Source organism: Zootoca vivipara, chromosome 2, assembly GCF_965207765.1.
Source record: "Zootoca vivipara chromosome 2, rZooViv2.hap1.1, whole genome shotgun sequence".
Classification (NCBI taxonomy): domain Eukaryota; kingdom Metazoa; phylum Chordata; class Lepidosauria; order Squamata; family Lacertidae; genus Zootoca; species Zootoca vivipara.
In genome coordinates, this window is record NC_142584.1 from 50,941,076 (window position 1) to 50,960,344 (window position 19,269).

The 19,269-nt window shown below is 41.0% G+C and overlaps 1 protein-coding gene across 18 annotated transcripts in view; it reads right to left on the minus strand.

Moving 5' to 3' along the window:
* The window catches only part of TCERG1 (transcription elongation regulator 1), a 38,548-nt gene extending 20,629 nt beyond the window's left edge, over nt 1-17,919 (minus strand). For 4 of the 18 annotated variants that reach the window (XM_035105329.3, XM_035105328.3, XM_035105334.3 and 1 more), the window contains exons 1-10: nt 17,786-17,919; nt 13,578-13,803; nt 12,646-12,798; nt 11,853-12,135; nt 10,858-11,100; nt 6,429-6,491; nt 5,058-5,258; nt 2,280-2,395; nt 1,338-1,426; nt 36-196 (exon numbers count right to left, since the gene is read on the minus strand). In XM_035105329.3, coding sequence (XP_034961220.1) covers nt 36-196; nt 1,338-1,426; nt 2,280-2,395; nt 5,058-5,258; nt 6,429-6,491; nt 10,858-11,100; nt 11,853-12,135; nt 12,646-12,798; nt 13,578-13,803; nt 17,786-17,889 — 1,639 coding nt within the window. In that variant the 5' untranslated portion in view covers nt 17,890-17,919. Of the gene's footprint in view, nt 1-35; nt 197-1,337; nt 1,427-2,279; nt 2,396-5,057; nt 5,259-6,428; nt 6,492-10,857; nt 11,101-11,852; nt 12,136-12,645; nt 12,799-13,577; nt 13,804-14,305; nt 14,398-17,511; nt 17,601-17,785 lie in introns of those variants that run through there. The other 14 variants (XM_035105332.3, XM_035105331.3, XM_088661861.1 and 11 more) reach the window with 5 other exon arrangements.
* Between the last annotated feature and the right edge of the window lie 1,350 nt (nt 17,920-19,269).

Sequence of the window (19,269 nt, forward strand, 5' to 3'; positions counted from 1 at the left end):
AGACAAAATATGAAGAATACTGTTTTTACTCTTACTTTGTTTTTTCACTTCATCCATTCCTTTTTTGTGAGGAGGCTCCTGAATAATTTTATCCACATCTGCTCTTCCGATTAAGTCATCTGGTCTGTCCCACATAGACAGGCGTGTGGTAGGGTTGTAAAAGAAAACCCTCTCATCACCTGTCCACACCACACACCTGCAGAAAAGCCACAATCCATCAATGGTTTATCAATACTCTATCCAAGTTTGTTGGATAGGGTGTATAAGGATGCTTTCAGTTAATAAAACACAGAGGTCCCAATGCCTATGTCACATGCTCTTAAACTCCATAAAACAACACTGTCCTAAGCATGCTAACTCATAAATAAGCAACATTGTATTCAGTGGGCTTCTTCCCAGACTAATGTGCACAAGATTATAGCCAAGGTCAACAGCACTTAATTGTACCAGTCTGTACAGTACTAGAATGTTTTATAAACAGAAAGTAGACTTACGATATACGATCACTGCTAACTGCTGGTCAATCTCATACAAAAATAATGTAAAGCCTATTTTTGCTTTATTCAGCATGAAATGTATAAGCCTATTGCTAGTGTTATTGATTGATAAAATCATTGTAAATCTAACATTAATTTTATATTAGAAATAAACAAGGAATAAAATGTTCACTATGGTTAGACTGCACAGATTTAAAAGTAGTACTTATATATTCAGTTACAGGTGAGAGCTGGACCATAAAGAAGGCTGATCGCCGAAGAATTGATGCTTTTGAATTATGGTGCTGGAGGAGACTCTTGAGAGTCCCATGGACTGCTAGAAGATCAAACCTATCCATTCTGAAGGAAATCAGCCCTGAGTGCTCCCTGGAAGGACAGATCGTGAAGCTGAGGCTCCAATACTTTGGCCACCTCATGAGAAGAGAAGAATCCTTGGAAAAGACCCTGATGTTGGGAAAGATGGAGGGCACTAGGAGAAGGGGACAACAGAGGACAAGATGGTTGGACAGTGTTCTCGAAGCTACGAACATGAGTTTGACCAAACTACGGGAGGCAGTGGAAGACAGGAGTGCCTGGCGTGCTATGGTCCATGGGGTCACGAAGAGTCGGACACGACTAAACGACTAAACAACAACAACAGTCGAAACAAAACAAAACAATCCTTCCAGTAGCACCTTAAGAGACCAACTAAGTTTGTTATTTGGTATGAGCTTTCATGTGCCTTCTGAAGAAGAAAGCTCATACCAATAACAAACTTAGTTGATCTCTAAGGTGCTACTGGAAGGAATTTTTAAATTATATATTCACACTAATCAATCTGAGGGGGGAAATGTTACTTACCATGGAGTACCAGGAATAGGGGTAGTAGCGACAGGTTTTGCTTTCTGAGCTGCTTTTTCTTCTTCAGTCATTTCTTCTTCTTTTGGTTCCTGGTGAGAGATCAAAGGTAATTTAAAAGCAACTTTTTGATTTATAGTGAATTAACAAGAAGGATAAGGAGGAACTATATAAAATCAATTGGAAATAAAAAGTAATTTGGAAATTAGTGAAACCAATGTGTAAGAAAAGTTTCTGAACTGTAATGTTTATGTTTAACACACACTAAGGACAACATCCTAAGATGCCCACCTGCTTTTGCACAGTGGTAATCCATCTGTGGAATGGGATGTCTGGTTTCTTTTTGCTCCCTTCCACCTGCACCCCCATGTGCCCCAAAATCTGCTCCAAAGTAATATAAAAGCTGCCAAAAGTTTGTGATATCTTACTACTTTCAAAACTATGCAATAGCACTTTGTTTTGATGCTTATGTTCCTAAATGTAAATCAAGTTTTCAATATTTAAGGCACTGCATCTGTGCCTTAAAAACTGTGGATTGCATCCAGCTTGTTTTTACTCAGAATATGCATTTGAATGAATGAACTTAGGTTGCCATATTTATTCATTTCGACTGGTTGACACAAAGTATGACTAACATTGGATACAATCAAGTTTTTCAACCACTGAAGACTATCCACAATGCTTTACTTTCTAAGTAATTTGTAAAATCAAATATTGTTTCTAGTTAGTTCCTAAGAACAAGCTATTCAAGTTAGAAAGCTGTCAATATGCTGCCAATATGCTTTCAATATCCAGACCAAAATGTGTGCATTTTCTATTTTATTTCAGTTTACTTAAATGCATCTTCCACTTCATTCTACTTGATCTGCAGCTTTGTTTTCACAAACCAACATGAGAGTATTTAAATGCAGCAAAATTAAGCTGTAGGTTTCTCATGTCTTTTACCTCTTTTATAAGTTCCTTGATAGGTTCAATTTTGGGTTCCTCTTCTTCAGTCTCCATAGGCAAAGGGTCTTCGGCAGGCTCCTTAATGCTTTCTTTCATCTTCTCTTCTACTTTTTCTAGGGAAAAGCATTGATTTTTACCTTCCACTTTCTGTAAATTCAAACTTAAGTTTCTTATCAGCATAATTATTCATAATGAAAAGTACATTTGAATTCATTTTTGTCAGAATTATTCTCAACTATGGACATGTATCTGTGATTATACAAATTATTACAGAGCTAGCAGAATGACATTGGGTGGCTATATTTCTGCCCCCAGACAGCTACACTATTAGGTGCTGCATGATGCTGTTTAACATCTATATGAAGCTGTTGGAAGTGGTCTTCAGGAGATTTGGGTTATGGTATCATCAGTATGCTGATTACACCCAGCTCTATTTTTGTGATACATCCAACTCTAATGTGCTGTGCAATTTCTCAATCAGTGCCTGGATACAGTGGTGGCCTGGACAAGACCCAATACTGAGTCTGAAGCCTGGTAAGATGAAGGCCTTGTGGGTGGTTTCCCAATTCAGAAATTAAGACAATCTGCCTATTCCCGACACAGCTGCATTCCCCTGAAGGAACAGGTATGTAGTCTGGAGACGCTCCTTGACCTTATCACACATGCATGGAGTTCAAAGCAGCAGCTCTTTGTTTTCACTAGGCAGTCTGGTTTTATTTAAAGCAATTGTTATTTACAGTCTTCTACTTATACAGTCATACCTCAGGTTACGGCCGGTTCAGGTTGTGTGTTTTCGGGTTGCACACCGCGCCGAATCCGGAAGTCCTGGAACGGGTTACTTCTGGGTTTCGGCGCTTGTGCAGAAGTGCTAAATCGTGCTTTGCACATGCGCAAAAGTGCCGAATTGCGACCTGTGTGTGTGCAGATGCGGTGCTGCTGGTTGAAAATGCTGCAGGTTGTGAACGTGCCTCCTGCACGGATCACGTTTGCAACATGAGCATCCACTGTATTTCCAAAAGAAATACATTTTCATACTTTCTGTCTTTTCAAAATTACCATGGATATGCAACCACCTTACATTGGTTCTCTATGGTAAGGAATAAAATGAATGGCAATCACTTCTGAAATCAGCAGATACAATTACTTTAGAAAATGATTGCTAAATGTTTACACAATAAGGATGAGATAATATAGTGGTATTCTCTTGCTACTGATGTGATTTATATTGGCTCCAGGACTACTGTTATGTTGCCATTCAAACCACTGGTGGAACTTTGTCCAAACTAAGTTATCTGTGCTGCAATTCTAATCTAGTTTGTTCTTAGCAATAAAGTTGCTGTTTTATTAGGCATCCTTTGGGGCCTGCCTCCTTCTCTGTTAAGTGTTACAAAATTTGCTCAATTTTCAGCCCCAGAAAGCTTCAACAGACCCACAGAATAACCAGTCTGGAAGAAAAGATTTGATTGTTGCTGCACAGCAACACTGTGACACAATGAGATAGAGGAGAAATTAGGCTCAGCTCCCTCATGTTTAAATCCTTCACCTTTATTGAGGAAAACCAAGAATTATTAATTTTGTTTGTTTGTTTGTTTAATTGATTTCTTACCCACCCTTCATCATTAAGATCCCTTCATCATTAAGGTTACAGCAATTTAAAAATACAATTTAAACAAATGCAGACAAGAGAATAAGGTAGGTACTGAAAAGCCCTATGCAGAAATGCAGGGCAGATTTGGTTACCAGTAATTTTTAATTATTAAATGTAATATAGTTTATGAGGTGGAGTATTTCCACCTGAAATGTCAAAGCCTAGAGAGTCAATGGAATACCTTTTTTAAAACCCATGATTTGGGGAGGAAAAAGGAAGAGCTTATCAGTGATAGATTAATAGTGCTAGGCATCCTGTACAAAGGACTTTCAAAGAGTCATACCCTTTTCATACTGCAACAGAAATGCCAAGGCCAATAAGAAATGCCAAGGCCAATAAGAAATGGTTTAAAAAAATCTAAATAGAGAACATGAAGCAACCTGGAGATAGCTACTAAATAGAATTCTAGAAATCATCCATCCGTAAGAAGAAATCCATAAAAAGCAAACACTTGGGAGACTCTCAAAACAGCTAGTAGTAGGCTCCAGAAAAAAAAACAACAGGCATTTCTCAATTTAGACAAACGGGAGCTGGGAGAAACCGCAGCCTGGTGGTAGAGGTCTGCTATCCAGGAGCCCAAAGTCACACATGCAAAACTGGGGCATTTTGTAACAGTGTGCCATAATTAAGACAACAACAGAAGCAATGAACTTCAACTGTGAGCTAGTAAGAAAGGGAATGACTGTAAAAGAAGTTACAGGTAGGTAGCCGTGTTGGTCTGCTGTGGTTGAAACAAAATAAAAAAATTCCTTCCAGTAGCACCTTAGAGACCAACTACGTTTGTCATCATACTAGTGGAGGTGGGACACTAAATCATCCCATCAGCTTTTCTGAAAGACCAGCTCCACTGGACTCCTCCTGTCCCTGAACTGTTTCCGTTTATGTTGGTCATTATAAGAGATGCAGAGCTTGCTTCCCCCCAACCTCTGAGTCACCATGGCTTTTTCTTTCTGTGTCATGTTTTTTAGATTGTGAGTCTGTAGACACAAGAGACTCTTGTTTTAACTGTATGTAAGACATACAGCAGGTTTAAAAATACTAGAAATAAGCACACACATTCATCAGCCAATTTGTCTTTTTAATTTTGCAAAGCGCAACATTAGCTGGTCCAAAACTGAACACTATACCTTTCTCCTTCAGTTCTTGAGGCTTCTCCCATGTTGATTCCAGTGTCCTATTATTATAGTAGTAAGTCTTCCCATCTGCTGTTTTGTACTCTGTCCATTCAGAGACTGCTGTTGCTCCAGCCAATGTAGCAGGTGAAGCGGCAATAGCAACCTGAGGATGGATCATAGGTACAATAGGAGGAGCCATTCCTGGCAAAACACCTATATAAGAAGGAGCAATAAAAAGGCAAGTACTGATAAAGTATAATTTTGTGAATCCAAAGCATCAAACTGAAATCAGCTTATTAATGAAACTGAAGCTAGCAATGCTGGAAGCTGAGACATTTCTTCTAAGGTGTAGTTCTGTGTTAGTACACTGTACTTGCACATTGACTAATCACTACTGCCCTGTATACCCAGTCATTGATGGCACAAAATGTAGGAAACATTTGATGAATCTTGTGAATTTGCACTATTTTTAAAGTGTTGAGAATGAAGTTATTTATTGCTAATTCCATACACTATCATAAGAATCAACATTAAAAGAAGATGGGAAGGATTTACTGCTCTTCAAAGTGCTAACACTAACAAAGAGTAGTAAAACAATAAAGTCAGCTTCTTCAGCACAGATGCAGCATGATTATCAGGAAATCTTCTTAGTTCTCTGGTCATGTGATTCAGCAAAGCAGACCCACACATGCAAGCAGAGCTTCCCCAGTGCCATGGAAGGGGAGAGAGTCCTGCACACTTACTGAGCTCCTTCAACCACTGTCAGGAGCACCCAATCTTAGAAGTCAGGATCACACGTTTAGGTGCCAATACAACCTGGGGATTAAGACTATTTTGCTTTCAACTTTAATTTTTGGACTTTAAAGTTAAAGTAACAGAGATGGTTTGATCCAGCATGACTCTAGCTTTTTCATGAATGTGTAAGGTACTGACAACAAGCTCCTTTTTGCATGAAAACATATACTGTATATCTAGAACAGCCTTTAACATGTAAATTTAAACATAGACATAGGCATACATACACATACACAAGCACACTAACATGCAAACAAATTCTGATCACTGAACAAATGGCAGGAGAGGGGAAATCAAACACTGTATCCCACATAGAAAAGCAAAAACAAAATATGGTTATGGAAGAGATTCACATGAATAGAGTAGTCTAACTTGCATAAGTTTTTTTTTTTACTAATTAAGCTCATAGCCAGTTAATTGGGGAAAAATCTTGCTGACTACATGTGAAATCTGTATTTGTAAGTGTATTTTGAAAATAAAGATAAGAGATCCAGTTATTTGGGGAAAGCAAATAAAGGTAAAAACAACAACATTCACTACCATGCCAACTTACAGACAAAACAGACTAAGATGGTTTTAAAAAATTACCGGTCTTGGTGGTAGCGACTGTCTTTACATACGGGCAGCTGACTATTTGCATCATTGCTACACCTGTAAAATGGATAAGCAAGCATGTTGGAAAGCTGCCACTGCATGTCAGCTACCACTGGGAATCTGAGAAGTATCAATTTTCCTGCTACAAATTTAGCATGCCATTTTTTTTCAATGGCAGTGGGAAGCAAGCAGGAAGGTCTAAAATGTGATTCCCTTTTAGTATAGTGATTCCAGATCAATTACAAGTTCCTGCAATAATCTCGGATTATACTGAACATGAGGACTTAAATGACAATACAGCCATCTTTTTAAAAAAATAAATAAATGAGGGAATGATGCAGGGATTTAAATTCAGTGTGGTCAAGCTTCTCCACCCCCTTGTGAGACAATGCTACGAAAGGTCATACTTATCTTGCCGTATTACAGCAATCTGTCCAGGATTAGTGCAAATAGCTCATTTAGCCCAATCCTATGCACATTTACTTGAAAGGAAGCCCCATTGTGTTCACAGGACTGAAGCCTTAGGAATGTATTTGGGGGAGCAGGGGGAGAAGAATGGTGGTGTTGAGAAAGCAAATCATACTAGAAGGCACATAGTGTATCAGTCTGAAGAGGGAAAACAGGCAAGGTTGAAGATAAGGTAGTGAATGCAAGTAAGGGACAAGGTAACAGGCCCCCTCCAAAAGATGAAAGAAAACAGAGAAGTTGGTGGCTCATTAGTTGCCTATATATATGCTCTCCCTTGTATCTTCTCTCCCTTCTCCCGCTCCTACCTCCATTCCGGAGCCAACACAAATTATAAATTAGCTCTTTAAACACTACCCTAGCCACACAGAAGAGTCCCATGTGGCAAGGTAGGCTAATGCTTAACGTTGAAAAGAGCAGTCAATAACTGTTTTCCAATTGAAAAAAGTTACTGACAGGTCACATAGGATGGGACACCCAGCAATTGAGGAAGGAGGGGAGTGAAACAGGGTTGAAGGGACATTCCAGACAATAGATAATTTAAAGCAGGCAATTGCATAAGAGGTACCAAGTACCTTCTAACACTAGAAAATGCAAGAACATAAACCCTTCCCAATTTTCTTTTAGAATATTTTTACTCCCATATTTTGAGATGCACAAAATGAAATTAAATCCCAAGTTCAAAACAAACAAAAAACAAAGTTTCTTCAAGAGTGTCCAATACAAAAACATTCAACTATCATTCATGGGTTTTTGTATTGCATTAGTCTTCCAGAAAATATCTTTTCTAATAATATTCCCAAGCTTTATTCATGCATGGAACAAAATGCACAACTGCCAAGTCAAGCAAAATATTTGCCGATATATGTTAGGGTGTATTTATGTTACAAATTTGTAATGAATGCAGAGGTTAATCTTGTTAACCATGTTTTGAACATGCCTGAAAATTAAGTGAAGAGCTGCAATCCTAAACAGATTTACTAGAGAGTAAGTATCATTAAAAAGCAGAGACATCACCTTGCCTACAAAGGTCTGTATAGTTAAAGCTATGGTTTTCCCAGTAGTGATGTATGGAAGTGAGAGCTGGACCATAAAGAAGGCTGATCGCCGAAGAATTGATGCTTTTGAATTATGGTGCTGGAGGAGACTCTTGAGAGTCCCATGGACTGCAAGAAGATCAAACCTATCCATTCTGAAGGAAATCAGCCCTGAGTGCTCCCTGGAAGGACAGATCGTGAAGCTGAGGCTCCAATACTTTGGCCACCTCATGAGAAGAGAAGAATCCTTGGAAAAGACCCTGATGTTGGGAAAGATTGAGGGCACTAGGAGAAGGGGACGACAGAGGACGAGATGGTTGGACAGTGTTCTCGAAGCTACGAACATGAGTTTGACCAAACTGCGGGAGGCAGTGCAAGACAGGAGTGCCTGGCGTGCTATGGTCCATGGGGTCACGAAGAGTCGGGCACGACTAAACGACTAAACAACAAGTATCATTACAGTGTGACTTACTTCTGCATAAGTATGCATAAGATTGTGCTGTAAGTTATTATATAGAAAGATCACAGAATGTGGGCAAGTTTTTGTTCAGAAAGATTTTTTGAGAAAAGTAGCCATTTCCACTGTCAAACTTGTCATGTTAAAATGTACCAGTAGCTTATAGTATATGAACTAATAGGAATAGGCCTACTGTTCCAAACATGCAAGTATTTTTATATAAAGCTCTTCACCTTCAATATGCACTGTGCATATTTATCTGTGCAGAATTTTTTTAACCATAGGGGATTTAAAAACCTGCATGGCTGCAACTGTGCACCAGAGTGAACATATACCTGGAGTGTGCATCCCTGGATCTTTAGGGTTTTGTTTTTTTAAAAAAAAACCCTCAGATTTCTAGCCCTTGTGATCAATCATAGAGAAAAATCTGCAAAATTTTGAACACATCTAAACACTTAAGGTTAAAGGGGAGGAAATAATTTGAACAGGTACTTCTTCACGTACAATAGCAGTAGTGACAATGTGAAATACATTTTCAGTATTTAAAGATGTTACTGGATGTTCCAACCTCTTATTTTTTTCTTAGTGCATTAGTATTCTAACTTGACTAGTTTTTTATGCTACAAAAAGAAAGTTTAAAGAAGGCACATAGGATTCTGCCTATGGAAACAAAAAAACCTACACTATTAATTTGATCAAGACTTGCAATCAGCAATGTTCTGCTCGCATTGGAGGAAGATGGTGGAATTTTCACCAATTTCGCCTTCCTTCTGTATCTCCTGTTGTTGCTGTTCCTCTGCTAGATAGGTTCCACTGCTTTACCAATCAAGTTTATACTTTTCAGAATAACTGTTGGAATTTCATATTTTATATTTTAAGATCTCAGAGTTTTCACTATTAAGACAGGCAACTTGGCCAGTAGCACTGAAGCCAAACTAGCAGAGTTTCATAAATTGAAAAACATAGGTAAAGGGACCCCTGACCATTAGGTCCAGTCGTGACCGACTCTGAGGTTGCGCACTCATCTCGCTCTATAGGCCGAGGGAGCCGGTGTACAGCTTCCAGGTCATGTGGCCAGCATTACAAAGCTGCTTCTGGTGAACCAGATCGTGCTTTTTTAAAAAGAAAGAAAGAGCTAAAGGCTAACAAGAGGGAATGAGCTGAAAGAAACCTGCTCAGCAGCTGATTGCAAGAGATTGGGAGGGAGATTCCCTTCCCCGCCCCTCCCGGCCCCTTGCCTAGGCCTCAATTGTTGTCTGCAGAGGGAGACATGTGACTGGCTGATTAGATTATCTGTCTGGAAACTCTAGAAATGGGTCCCTTTCCTTTCCTATAGAAGAAGCTGCAGAACTGTGAGTTGAACCCCATAAAAACTGGATTTTTTCCCTTTGCAGGGAAACTCAGCAACTTTGAGCTGATCCTAAAAAATGGAGCTTTCCCCCTTTGCAAAAGAAGGTTCCTCAAATATTTAATGGGGGGGCAAAGACACCTAGGCCTCCAGGAGTTGGCTGCTATGCCTAGGACAATTCAAGAAAGCAAAATATTTTTTTCTTGTTTTCCTCCTCTAAAAACTAGGTGCGTCCTATGGAGCGAAAGATACGGTATATGGCCCGACCAAAAAGTACTTGTGTATGTGAGTACCATCAAATCCTCTCCCAGTCTGCAACACAGTCGTCTTTAAATTCTAGGGCACAAGTGATGGCAAGAAAGAGGACACCATAGATTTGAACTTTTTTTTTGCACTGACAGATAATTAAACCCTATCTTTGAATTTATTAATTCATTTTATACTGCCCTTCAATGAATGTTTACTGATTCCATCTGGTAATTACCACATGGCAAGGTAACAACAGAAGTGTATTTCTTTTGCACTTAGTCAGTTTTATCTCTATCAATTACAAATATGCATCCATTAATAGTTGCACTGTAATATGTGAATCTACAACTAATGTTTTGAAGAGCTTGTATAGGTAATTAACCAGTTTTAATAAGAGTTAATTCACCAAAGCAGCTATTTACTTCAAGACAGTAGTCTACTTCTACCAAGACATCACTTATTTTAAAGTCAGTAAAGCCTAGTATCACATTCTTAGGGTGCAATCCTAAGCATGTCTACCCAGAAGGAAGCATTCCCAGGTAAGTGTGTATAGGACTGCAGCTTAAGTAACAAAGACAAGGTGAATTTCTTCCAACCATGAACTGTTAAACCAATAAATTGTGTTTGAAGTATAATATGTATTCATGCCCCAAAAAAGTGTTTTACATGACTTCTTGCCAATAAAAATAAATTATGGAATATATTTTTTTACTCTAAAAAGCCTATCAGCTAACTCCAAATTTGTTGAAGAATATTCTTTAAATGAAGAGGATTCAGGCAAATTCCATACACAGTAGACACATGAGTGCAAACAAATTGACAACATGGACATGTGGCTAGCAAGGCAGTCATATTATCTCAATTTACCTGGAAGTGGAATAGGCATGCCAGGAAGAGGAACACGAAATGGAGGTACCATTACTGGTGGGAAAGCAGGAATTGCTGCTGTCGGCTGAGGTACTGCATGAGGAACTGCAGGAGGCAAAGTCTGTGGGACTTGCTGGGGTACAGTCTGCACAGATGTAGCAGAAGGAGCAGAGGTTGAAACACTGACTGAAGGTGTGGCAACTGAAACAGCTGAGCTGGGGGTCTGGTCTTGTGTTGTAGGTGCTGATAAAGAGAACAAACATCCAAAACCCTGAATCATACATGCATAAGCTCCATGTTTAATACGATTCACCAAGATTCCCTTGCAAATGCCAAGTTCATTATGCTCTCATAAGTAATTTACAAAACTATGCAGTTTACAGAAAGAGGCCACTTAAGAACTTGCAAGTTATTTCATTTTAGTATAAACTTCAATCTTAATGCCAAGATTATCAAGGTGCTCTGCTAGTGGAGTCAGCAAGAGGTTTCTGCTGCAAGGATCAAATAATGAAATAATCTCTGCAGCTGCAAAAATTTACCATACACACGCACACTCACCTCAAACAGCCTAGGCAAATTTCTGAAAATAGCTGATAATGGGTTTTTTCAGCTTTCTTCAAAGGATTAAGATTTTATTTCATTTCCACATTTTCCATAAAATGCACCTAACAAACCTCCAGAGCAGTGGCATGAGTTTTCTGTTGATTCATCAAACAGCAAATAAAGTCATTTGAACAACTGATGTATTAGGAACTTACATTGCTCCTAGTCAAAATAAAGAACAAGGAAACTACACTGTACCATTGCAGAGTGAAGGTACACTTTGAAACATAAGAAAAGCACTTCAGCATATGTATGGCCACAGCATAATGTAGATACTGTACTGTATATTCAATATTTCCCTCTATAACTCAGACTGTAAGCATTCTAAAATCCTATAGCACCTCCAAGTGGTGCAAGAATTTAATATTAAACTCAGCAGCAATTTTACTTACTGGAAACTGTTTGTGAAACAGACGTCGTTGTGGTACTAGTAGATGTTGTAGATGACTGACTATTTGATGATTGAGATGGAGATACTGATGCAGGACTACTAGTAGTAGGTGTGGAACCACCTACAGCTTGAGCTTGGGCTTGAGCCTGGGCCTGGGCCTGGGCTTGAGCTTGAGCCTGGGCCTGAGCAGCAAGAATTGGTGTCAGTTCAGACTGCTGAATAACTTTCACTCCATCAGGTTTGGTCCATGCTGACTCACGTGTCCGTGCATTATAGTAATAAACCTAGAGACAAAAAAGACAATTTTATGCTACTGTACATAACCTAGTTCTTCCATTTACCTTTCAGATTCCTACCTGCGAAAAACTCTCAAAATCAATATAATTGTTAGAAATTTTTCTTAGTATTCTGAAGGCTTTACACTACTACATAAGATTGCTAAGGATGCAAGACTAATCCCCTGATCAATGCTGCTAGAGGGGGTTGGGATTCTGCAGACGTGTCCATCCACTGAGCTCAATCCTGCAGGGGATTCTGCTGCCATAAAGGTTACCACTGTCCCTGCCAAAACTGTGGGCAGTTGTGAAGTTATCCATGACATGGGGCCCCAAATAAAGGTGCGGTATGGAACCACGAGGCCCTGGGCTGGTCCTTTTCCCAAAGAGGGGACCAATTCAGACCCCCCCCCATGGTGCCAATCACACACACACCTTCTGCCTTTCCCAACAGGATAGTTGTATCTTCAATGCAGCAAGACAGCAATTATTAATATTGCTACTAAGGATAAATCTTACCTTTCCATCTGGAGTTTTGTTTTCTACCCAGATCTCTTCAGTAGGTGGCATTGTTGGTGTTCCAGGGGCAGAGACAGGTGGCATTCCTGGAGGAAACATCATACCAGGAGGTGGTGGCATATTTCCCATTGGAGGAGGCATGAAAGGTGGTCTCTACAAACATATGCAAGAGTAAAAATATTACAAGGGATGTTCAAATTCACAGCGCCTTCATAACTAACCAAATCTATCCAGAAATAAGTCCTTATGGGATGTATCCAACTAAATCACTGCATGCATGGAACATCTTCCCCAAACACAACAGTACTTTCCCAGCCTCTCCTCCCCTTGCATGCCCCCCAAATCTGTTCTGAGGGTTCTCCCAACCCTCCAGAGCAGATTTGGGGGACATGCAGAAAGAGGAGGAGTTCTGTTGCACTCAATCACACAGGGCTTACAGACTAGAGGCTACTGTTAGAAAAGTTGTGACAAAAGACATAAGTGCTTGGCTTCCAGGGGATCACATCTAGGAAGCTGGGTGGGGAAAATGTTCAGTCATGTTCAACAAAATGGAAAGAGTAAGGACTGAAAACTAGAGACTTTCTGGAAATAGTGGGTAGATATGAAAGAAAAGAGGAAACAAATGAGTTGAGAAATAGGAAGAAAGGTTGAGGAAAACTCCATCAAAGCCCTAGAGGGAGAAAAGGTTGTGGACTGCTGCCCTAAGCAAGAGAAATAGATGAAGTTTCAGGCAAGCAGAAATTTGGAAGGCTGACTGAAAAAAGGCAAATGAAGAAAACACCTAATATTAACGTAACTTTAATTCTTTGAACAAAAAGGTGGTAAGCGCTATTGGCAAATGGATGATCACCGTTTTCACTGCTGGAACAAGCAATCCTTCAGACATTAAAAAAAAAAAACTGATACTATCCTCATCTCATACATATTTTTACCTGTAGATGTGGAGGTCCCATAGGTGGAGGAATTCCTCCTGGGGGTGGCATTGGAGGCATATTTGGATCAAATGGAGGACGTCCAAACGGAGGCCGGGGTGGTGGTGGAGGGCCTCGCATCATACCAAAAGGTGGAGGTGGGCGCATAAGAGGTGGTGGGCCTCTCATGACAGAGTTTGGTGGAGGAGCTGGTCCACGAAATCTCAGTGCTTGCTGTTGAGCCATTCTGTGAGCAAACCAAAATGAACAGTTTTGTCTTCAAATTATTTGATCAACAGAGGGGAATTGGTATTACAAGTGAACCAAAAGATTGTGACAAAGTTATCATGAACAATACTGGGCCCCCAAACTGTTTGGGAGGCTTTGTCCTCACAATTTAAATGACTTAGAAAGCAGTATCTAGACTGGGGATACTTCAAATGGAAAGGCACTGCACAAGCTTCCCTCCCACAAGCCTAAATGCAAGTCACCTCAAACACAAGGTGCAATACCCACATCTCTCCTGTATTTATATATATCCAAGACTTCTAAAACAACTGATTTTAATAAATACCAAAGCACCCAACAGTTTCATAATGTGAATGGGTGCACACCACACACTTGGGTGGGAACATCTACATTCTTTTCACTTGTAGCCTAAATAAGAATTTGAGAATGCTATCCCCACTGTGCCACCCAGCCCTCTACAGAGGTAGCTTAGTAAATGTATATATAGAAAAAACGTTCACCTTTGCAACCAACAAACGCTCTTCTGATGCTCTCAGGAAAACAATTTTGCCCACCATTTAGTGCCAGTGCAATACCAATGTTGGCATGATGACTCAAAATTGAAAAAAACAAAGGTTATAAGGTGGTGAACGACAACAGACAAATAATTCAACACTTAATATTCAACCTTCTAATTTTTGAAGTTGCATAGCACAGAGGTGTTTAAGAATTCTATTGTTGTATATCTCGTAAATTTGTGATGTGACACTCAGTGGCCACTGCCAACTCCACTGAGATGGTCAAGAGCCACATCAGATTATTTTATTTGTGATAAAGCTATTAAGAGTACATAATATATGCATATTGCGTGAGTTACAAAGGGTGCACATATGTGAGGATTTCAGGTTATGCCTTTAGAACTCAAGCAAGTTTGGGCCTGAACTTTTCCTATCACAGCTCAAATGTATTTTAAAAGGAAAAAAGCGACAATGCAGCTAAGTAAACTGACACAACGTGCATGTATTTTGTACATGTAAAATATAAGTAATCTAAAATATATCTTATAAATGGGGTGCTAAGACTGAACACTTTCACTAAGGAAGGTATTCTACCAGTTCTGGAAAAAATACTGTCTACAGAACTGATATAATTTTATCACAATACATGCATAGGTAATGAGAATTTGCAATTGGCCTCCATTATTTGATAATAATGAACTTGTGAAATGGAAAATATAATGTGGAAAAATAAAGCAAAGAAATGTTTTCTGCCATGCATTAGTGTATGGGAAAAACTGGTTGCCCACATCCATCCTGGGAAGGACAAATTGGCAGAATCCAAGAGAATGCAAAACTTTTAGTATTTCTGATACATATAAGTTATTTCATTTCAATTCATACTGAACACAAAAAGCTTCCTCTATAGGTTTCTGAGAGGAGGAAGGTCTGCAGCCTGCTAAAGAGCACACAGTGTTCTAGTGGGTCTTCCTGTCCTCTCTCTAACTCAGGGGTCCCCAAACTAAGGCCCGGGGGCCATATGCGGCCCAATCGCCTTCTAAATCCGGCCCGCGGACGGTCCGGGAATCAGCATGTTTTTACATGAGTAGAATGTGTCCTTTTATTTAAAATGCATCTCTGGGTTATTTGTGGGGCATAGGAATTCGTTCATTCCCCCCCCCAAAAAAAATATAGTCCGGCCCCCCACAAGGTCTGAGGGACAGTGGACCGGCCCCCTGCTGAAAAAGTTTGCTGACCCCTGCTCTAACTCCAGGATTCACTACTATTGCCGCCAGCCCACCTCTACCCAAAGTCTGGCATAAGAGGGAGAATCAAGGCTGAGGGCTTCTTATCCTTCATCTCTAAATCCTCACTGCTTTCACCACTGCTACAATAGACTGGAGAAACAGCCTGGGCCTAAGAGTACCAAGTCCTCTATACTGTATATGCATAGTCAGGCCTTGTTTTGTTTGTTAAAATGGGTCATTTCAAAAGGACAATGCCTTTTACTTATGATGCACAACAATTAAATTGGAACAAATAGAGACTGCTGCTATGAACACAAGGAGCTAAAAATTCTATCTGGGTGGGTTTTTCCACTACTCTTATGGTTGTTAGTATTTGCAGTGGAATTTCTGGATACAGTGAGTCACATCATACTGCAAATTACCAAAGATGGTACCTTGAGCTACAAATGCCTCAGGTTACAAACTCCGCTAACCTGGAAGAGTTATCTCGAGTTGAGAACTTTGCCCCAGGATGAGAACGGAAACAGTGTGCTGGCGGCGCAGCAGCAGCAAGAGGCCCCATTAGCAAAAGCACGCCTCTGGTTAGAACAGTTTCAGGTTAAGAACGGACCTCCAGAACGAATTAAGTTCAGAACTAGAGGTACCACTGTATATGCAAGCAGGGTAGCTGGGTGAAAGAGCAAACTGGACTTCTGCAACTTTAATAGAAGTGCTGAAGACTTTCACCAGCTGCTGGAATTATTTCTTCTGCATGACTATTGAAGGTGAAGCAGCCCTATCTTCTTTTTCACGTAGCCGCAACACAGACAAGTACAGATTTCCCACTTCAAACTGGACTACTTCATATGTTTTAAGTGGAAGGGAGCCGGGGTGGTGGCACAACTTCAATGTCAGTTATTCGGTTTAGTCACTAATGATGCTTAATATGTACATTTTTAATATTAGCTTTTTTTACTTGTAATTTCTTAATGTTTACAAATAATATTTTTCTGTTAATTACGTTGCTTTAAATGGTGGATCTTTACTGTATTTCATCTGAAGCTTTAAGGAAAGTTGCAAACCCCTTACAGATTCTTTTTCCAGGAATACAAAGCAGTAAAGAAATGACTTTAATAATAAACACGCAAGTATTTCAATGTACAGAAAATCGTCATGCATGTGTTTTGCTCTGCATCCATATGTTGGGAAGCTGCCATTCGACACAGCTTTCCAACACATGGACGCCAGAAGTGTACCACGCAAAACTCGGCCCTATTTAATGCCATACGTCAGCTTCATGGTATTTCCCACGTGGGAATGTTTCCTTATGCAGAAGGACCACTGTTAACAGGTGAAGTATTCCTTCTGGTTAGTAGGATAAAACTTTAGATGTGATCTTGCCAACCTTCTATGCCTGCATTGCAAGTACCTCTTTTTTCCCCACCCACACAAAACCCTGAGGGGCTTCTTCTCAATGCAGTCTGGTTACATAAAACATATGAAATCCTGCCTTACACTTAAGTTGGCCCCTGGCTTCATTTAACTCTGCACAGAATAGATTTAACAGATAGTATCTGCTGCAGAGGCAAGGGTTGTTTTATTTCCTCCCCTTGCCTTCCTCAGATCCTCTTTTCTACTGAAATAGAAGCCTCCCACATGCACAGAGGCATGTCAACTACCACCGAGCCGCGGGCCCCCAGCTGACAAGCCAGTTCAAGCAGGAACTGGGGAAGAGGGAACCACGCATCTCCTCCGCCGCCGCCCGCCCGCCCGCCCGCCGCTCGATACGTCAACGTGTGTCCGGGAGCCGCCATTGGCAAAAGCCGGCTGCATGTGGGGGAGCAGCCAACAGACAAAACGGGCATCCCGTCCGTCCCCAAGGCCGTCTCTTCGTCCTACTCCTGAGTTGAAGAGCCGTTTGAAATAAATAAATCGAGCATGGAGACGATACTACTCTGGAATAACGGCGGTTAAAGCGGTCGGGGCGCTGAGCGGGAATCTCACCAGGGCAGGAGCGAGGCTTGAGGTGAGGTCGGGCGGGCCGGGGGGGGAGCCCCGAGAGGGAGCAGAGGCCGAACGGCCGCTTCCGCCTCGAGACGAAAGGACGGAGGGGGGCGGGCCCAGCGCCGTGAAAGCGGAGCGGGAAGGGCGCTCGTGCCCCTTGCGCTCTCTCTTTCGCGCGCGCGCACTCACAAAAGGCCTCGTGCTCCCGGGTCCTCCTGCCAACCCCTTCCTTCCCCTCGCCCGTCGCCATTCCCGCAGGAGGACTTCGCCTTACCTCATCTCATTGTTGTACCGCTCCGCCGCCCCAGCGTCCCCTTCGCCGCCGCCTGCTCCGCCACTCGCGCCGCCACCGCCGCCTCCTCCTCCTCGTTCCGCCATCACCAGCCGACTCTGCCGCCGCACACGCCCACCCTCGCCAGGCCTCGCCGCCTCATCAGTGGCTGTCAGATGCGTCAATCACATGACGGCGTCGCGTCACCCTCGCCTCGATTGGTGCCTGTCGCCGCCGATTTTGAATGAGAGGCGGAAAGCGAGTAGTGACTGGCTGGTTTGGCTCAAAGAGCATCAAGAGGCGCCGCTTGAACGCGGCCCGCTCGCTTGTGCGTCACGTGACCTATAACCCGGAATTGACCTTATTTACCTAAAAAAAAAAAGTCTGACCACAGAGATAAGAAAATAAAGGGATGCATCCTATTCTTTTGATACGAAACTTCCGGGTGTATGTTGGAGAAGCCATTTTTTCAACCTCGCGAGGTCTGAAGTGAGAGCAGTAAAAGTGATACAGTACAGTAAAATCACAATTTTAATGTAGTTCAGCTATGGGGGGGGGGCCCTCCATCGTGTCCTCTCCGAAATGGCAGAGACGTTTAGGATCTTTCTTCTTCAGGACTTTTTTCATGCGAAGAGATAATGCGATCTTTTTACCAAAAAAAGAACAAATACTTTCCACTTTATTCATTTGATTTATGGCAGTTAACAATTTTAAAACAAAGACACCATATTAAACGTAGAGTGGCAATATAATCAGGGATTATATTCTTTATGTTTTTTGCTGCAACAGATCAACATGCTACCCTTCTATGGTTTATAATGTATTTTTAAACATTTTAAAATATAATTGCTATTACAAATGCAAATGCAATCCAAAATTAATTAATTAATTATCAAATCACTTCCTAGGAGGCATTTTGAAGAGACATCACAATACAATAAAAATATAAAACAACTATTGCATATATAAAAGCAAGCAAAAGGTGTTACAGATTTAAATACAATTTCAAATAAAATGTAAATACTGACTGGTGGGTGGGATTTGAGATCCACTCATTAGGTTTGTTGTTTGTGTTGGTGGCGGGTGGGATAGAGTAGTTTTTGTTCACCCCACAATGTTACCCACGGTTAATATTGCTGATTAAAAGTAGGGTTTTAATTTCAAGCCAAAATACCACTCAGGTTATACCACTGCTTAAACTGCCATCTCAGATCCACTCAGAAGCTTGCTGCTCCACTGACTTGCAAGAGAAAGTGTTGCGCTTTTAAATGTTCAAAAACGAAAGAACTTTTTGTTGTTGTTGGCATCTGCCTGAAAAGATACCAGTTAGAAAACTTTCTTTGGTTGCTGCTACTTTTCACTTCTGGACAAACATAGTGTAGCCCAATCACAAATATAGTCAGGGTGTTGCTAGCTATGAGTCCTGGTGGCTTGACAAGATGCTTGGGGTGCTGAGAAAGAGAGTTGGGGCTTGAGTGCCGACTCTC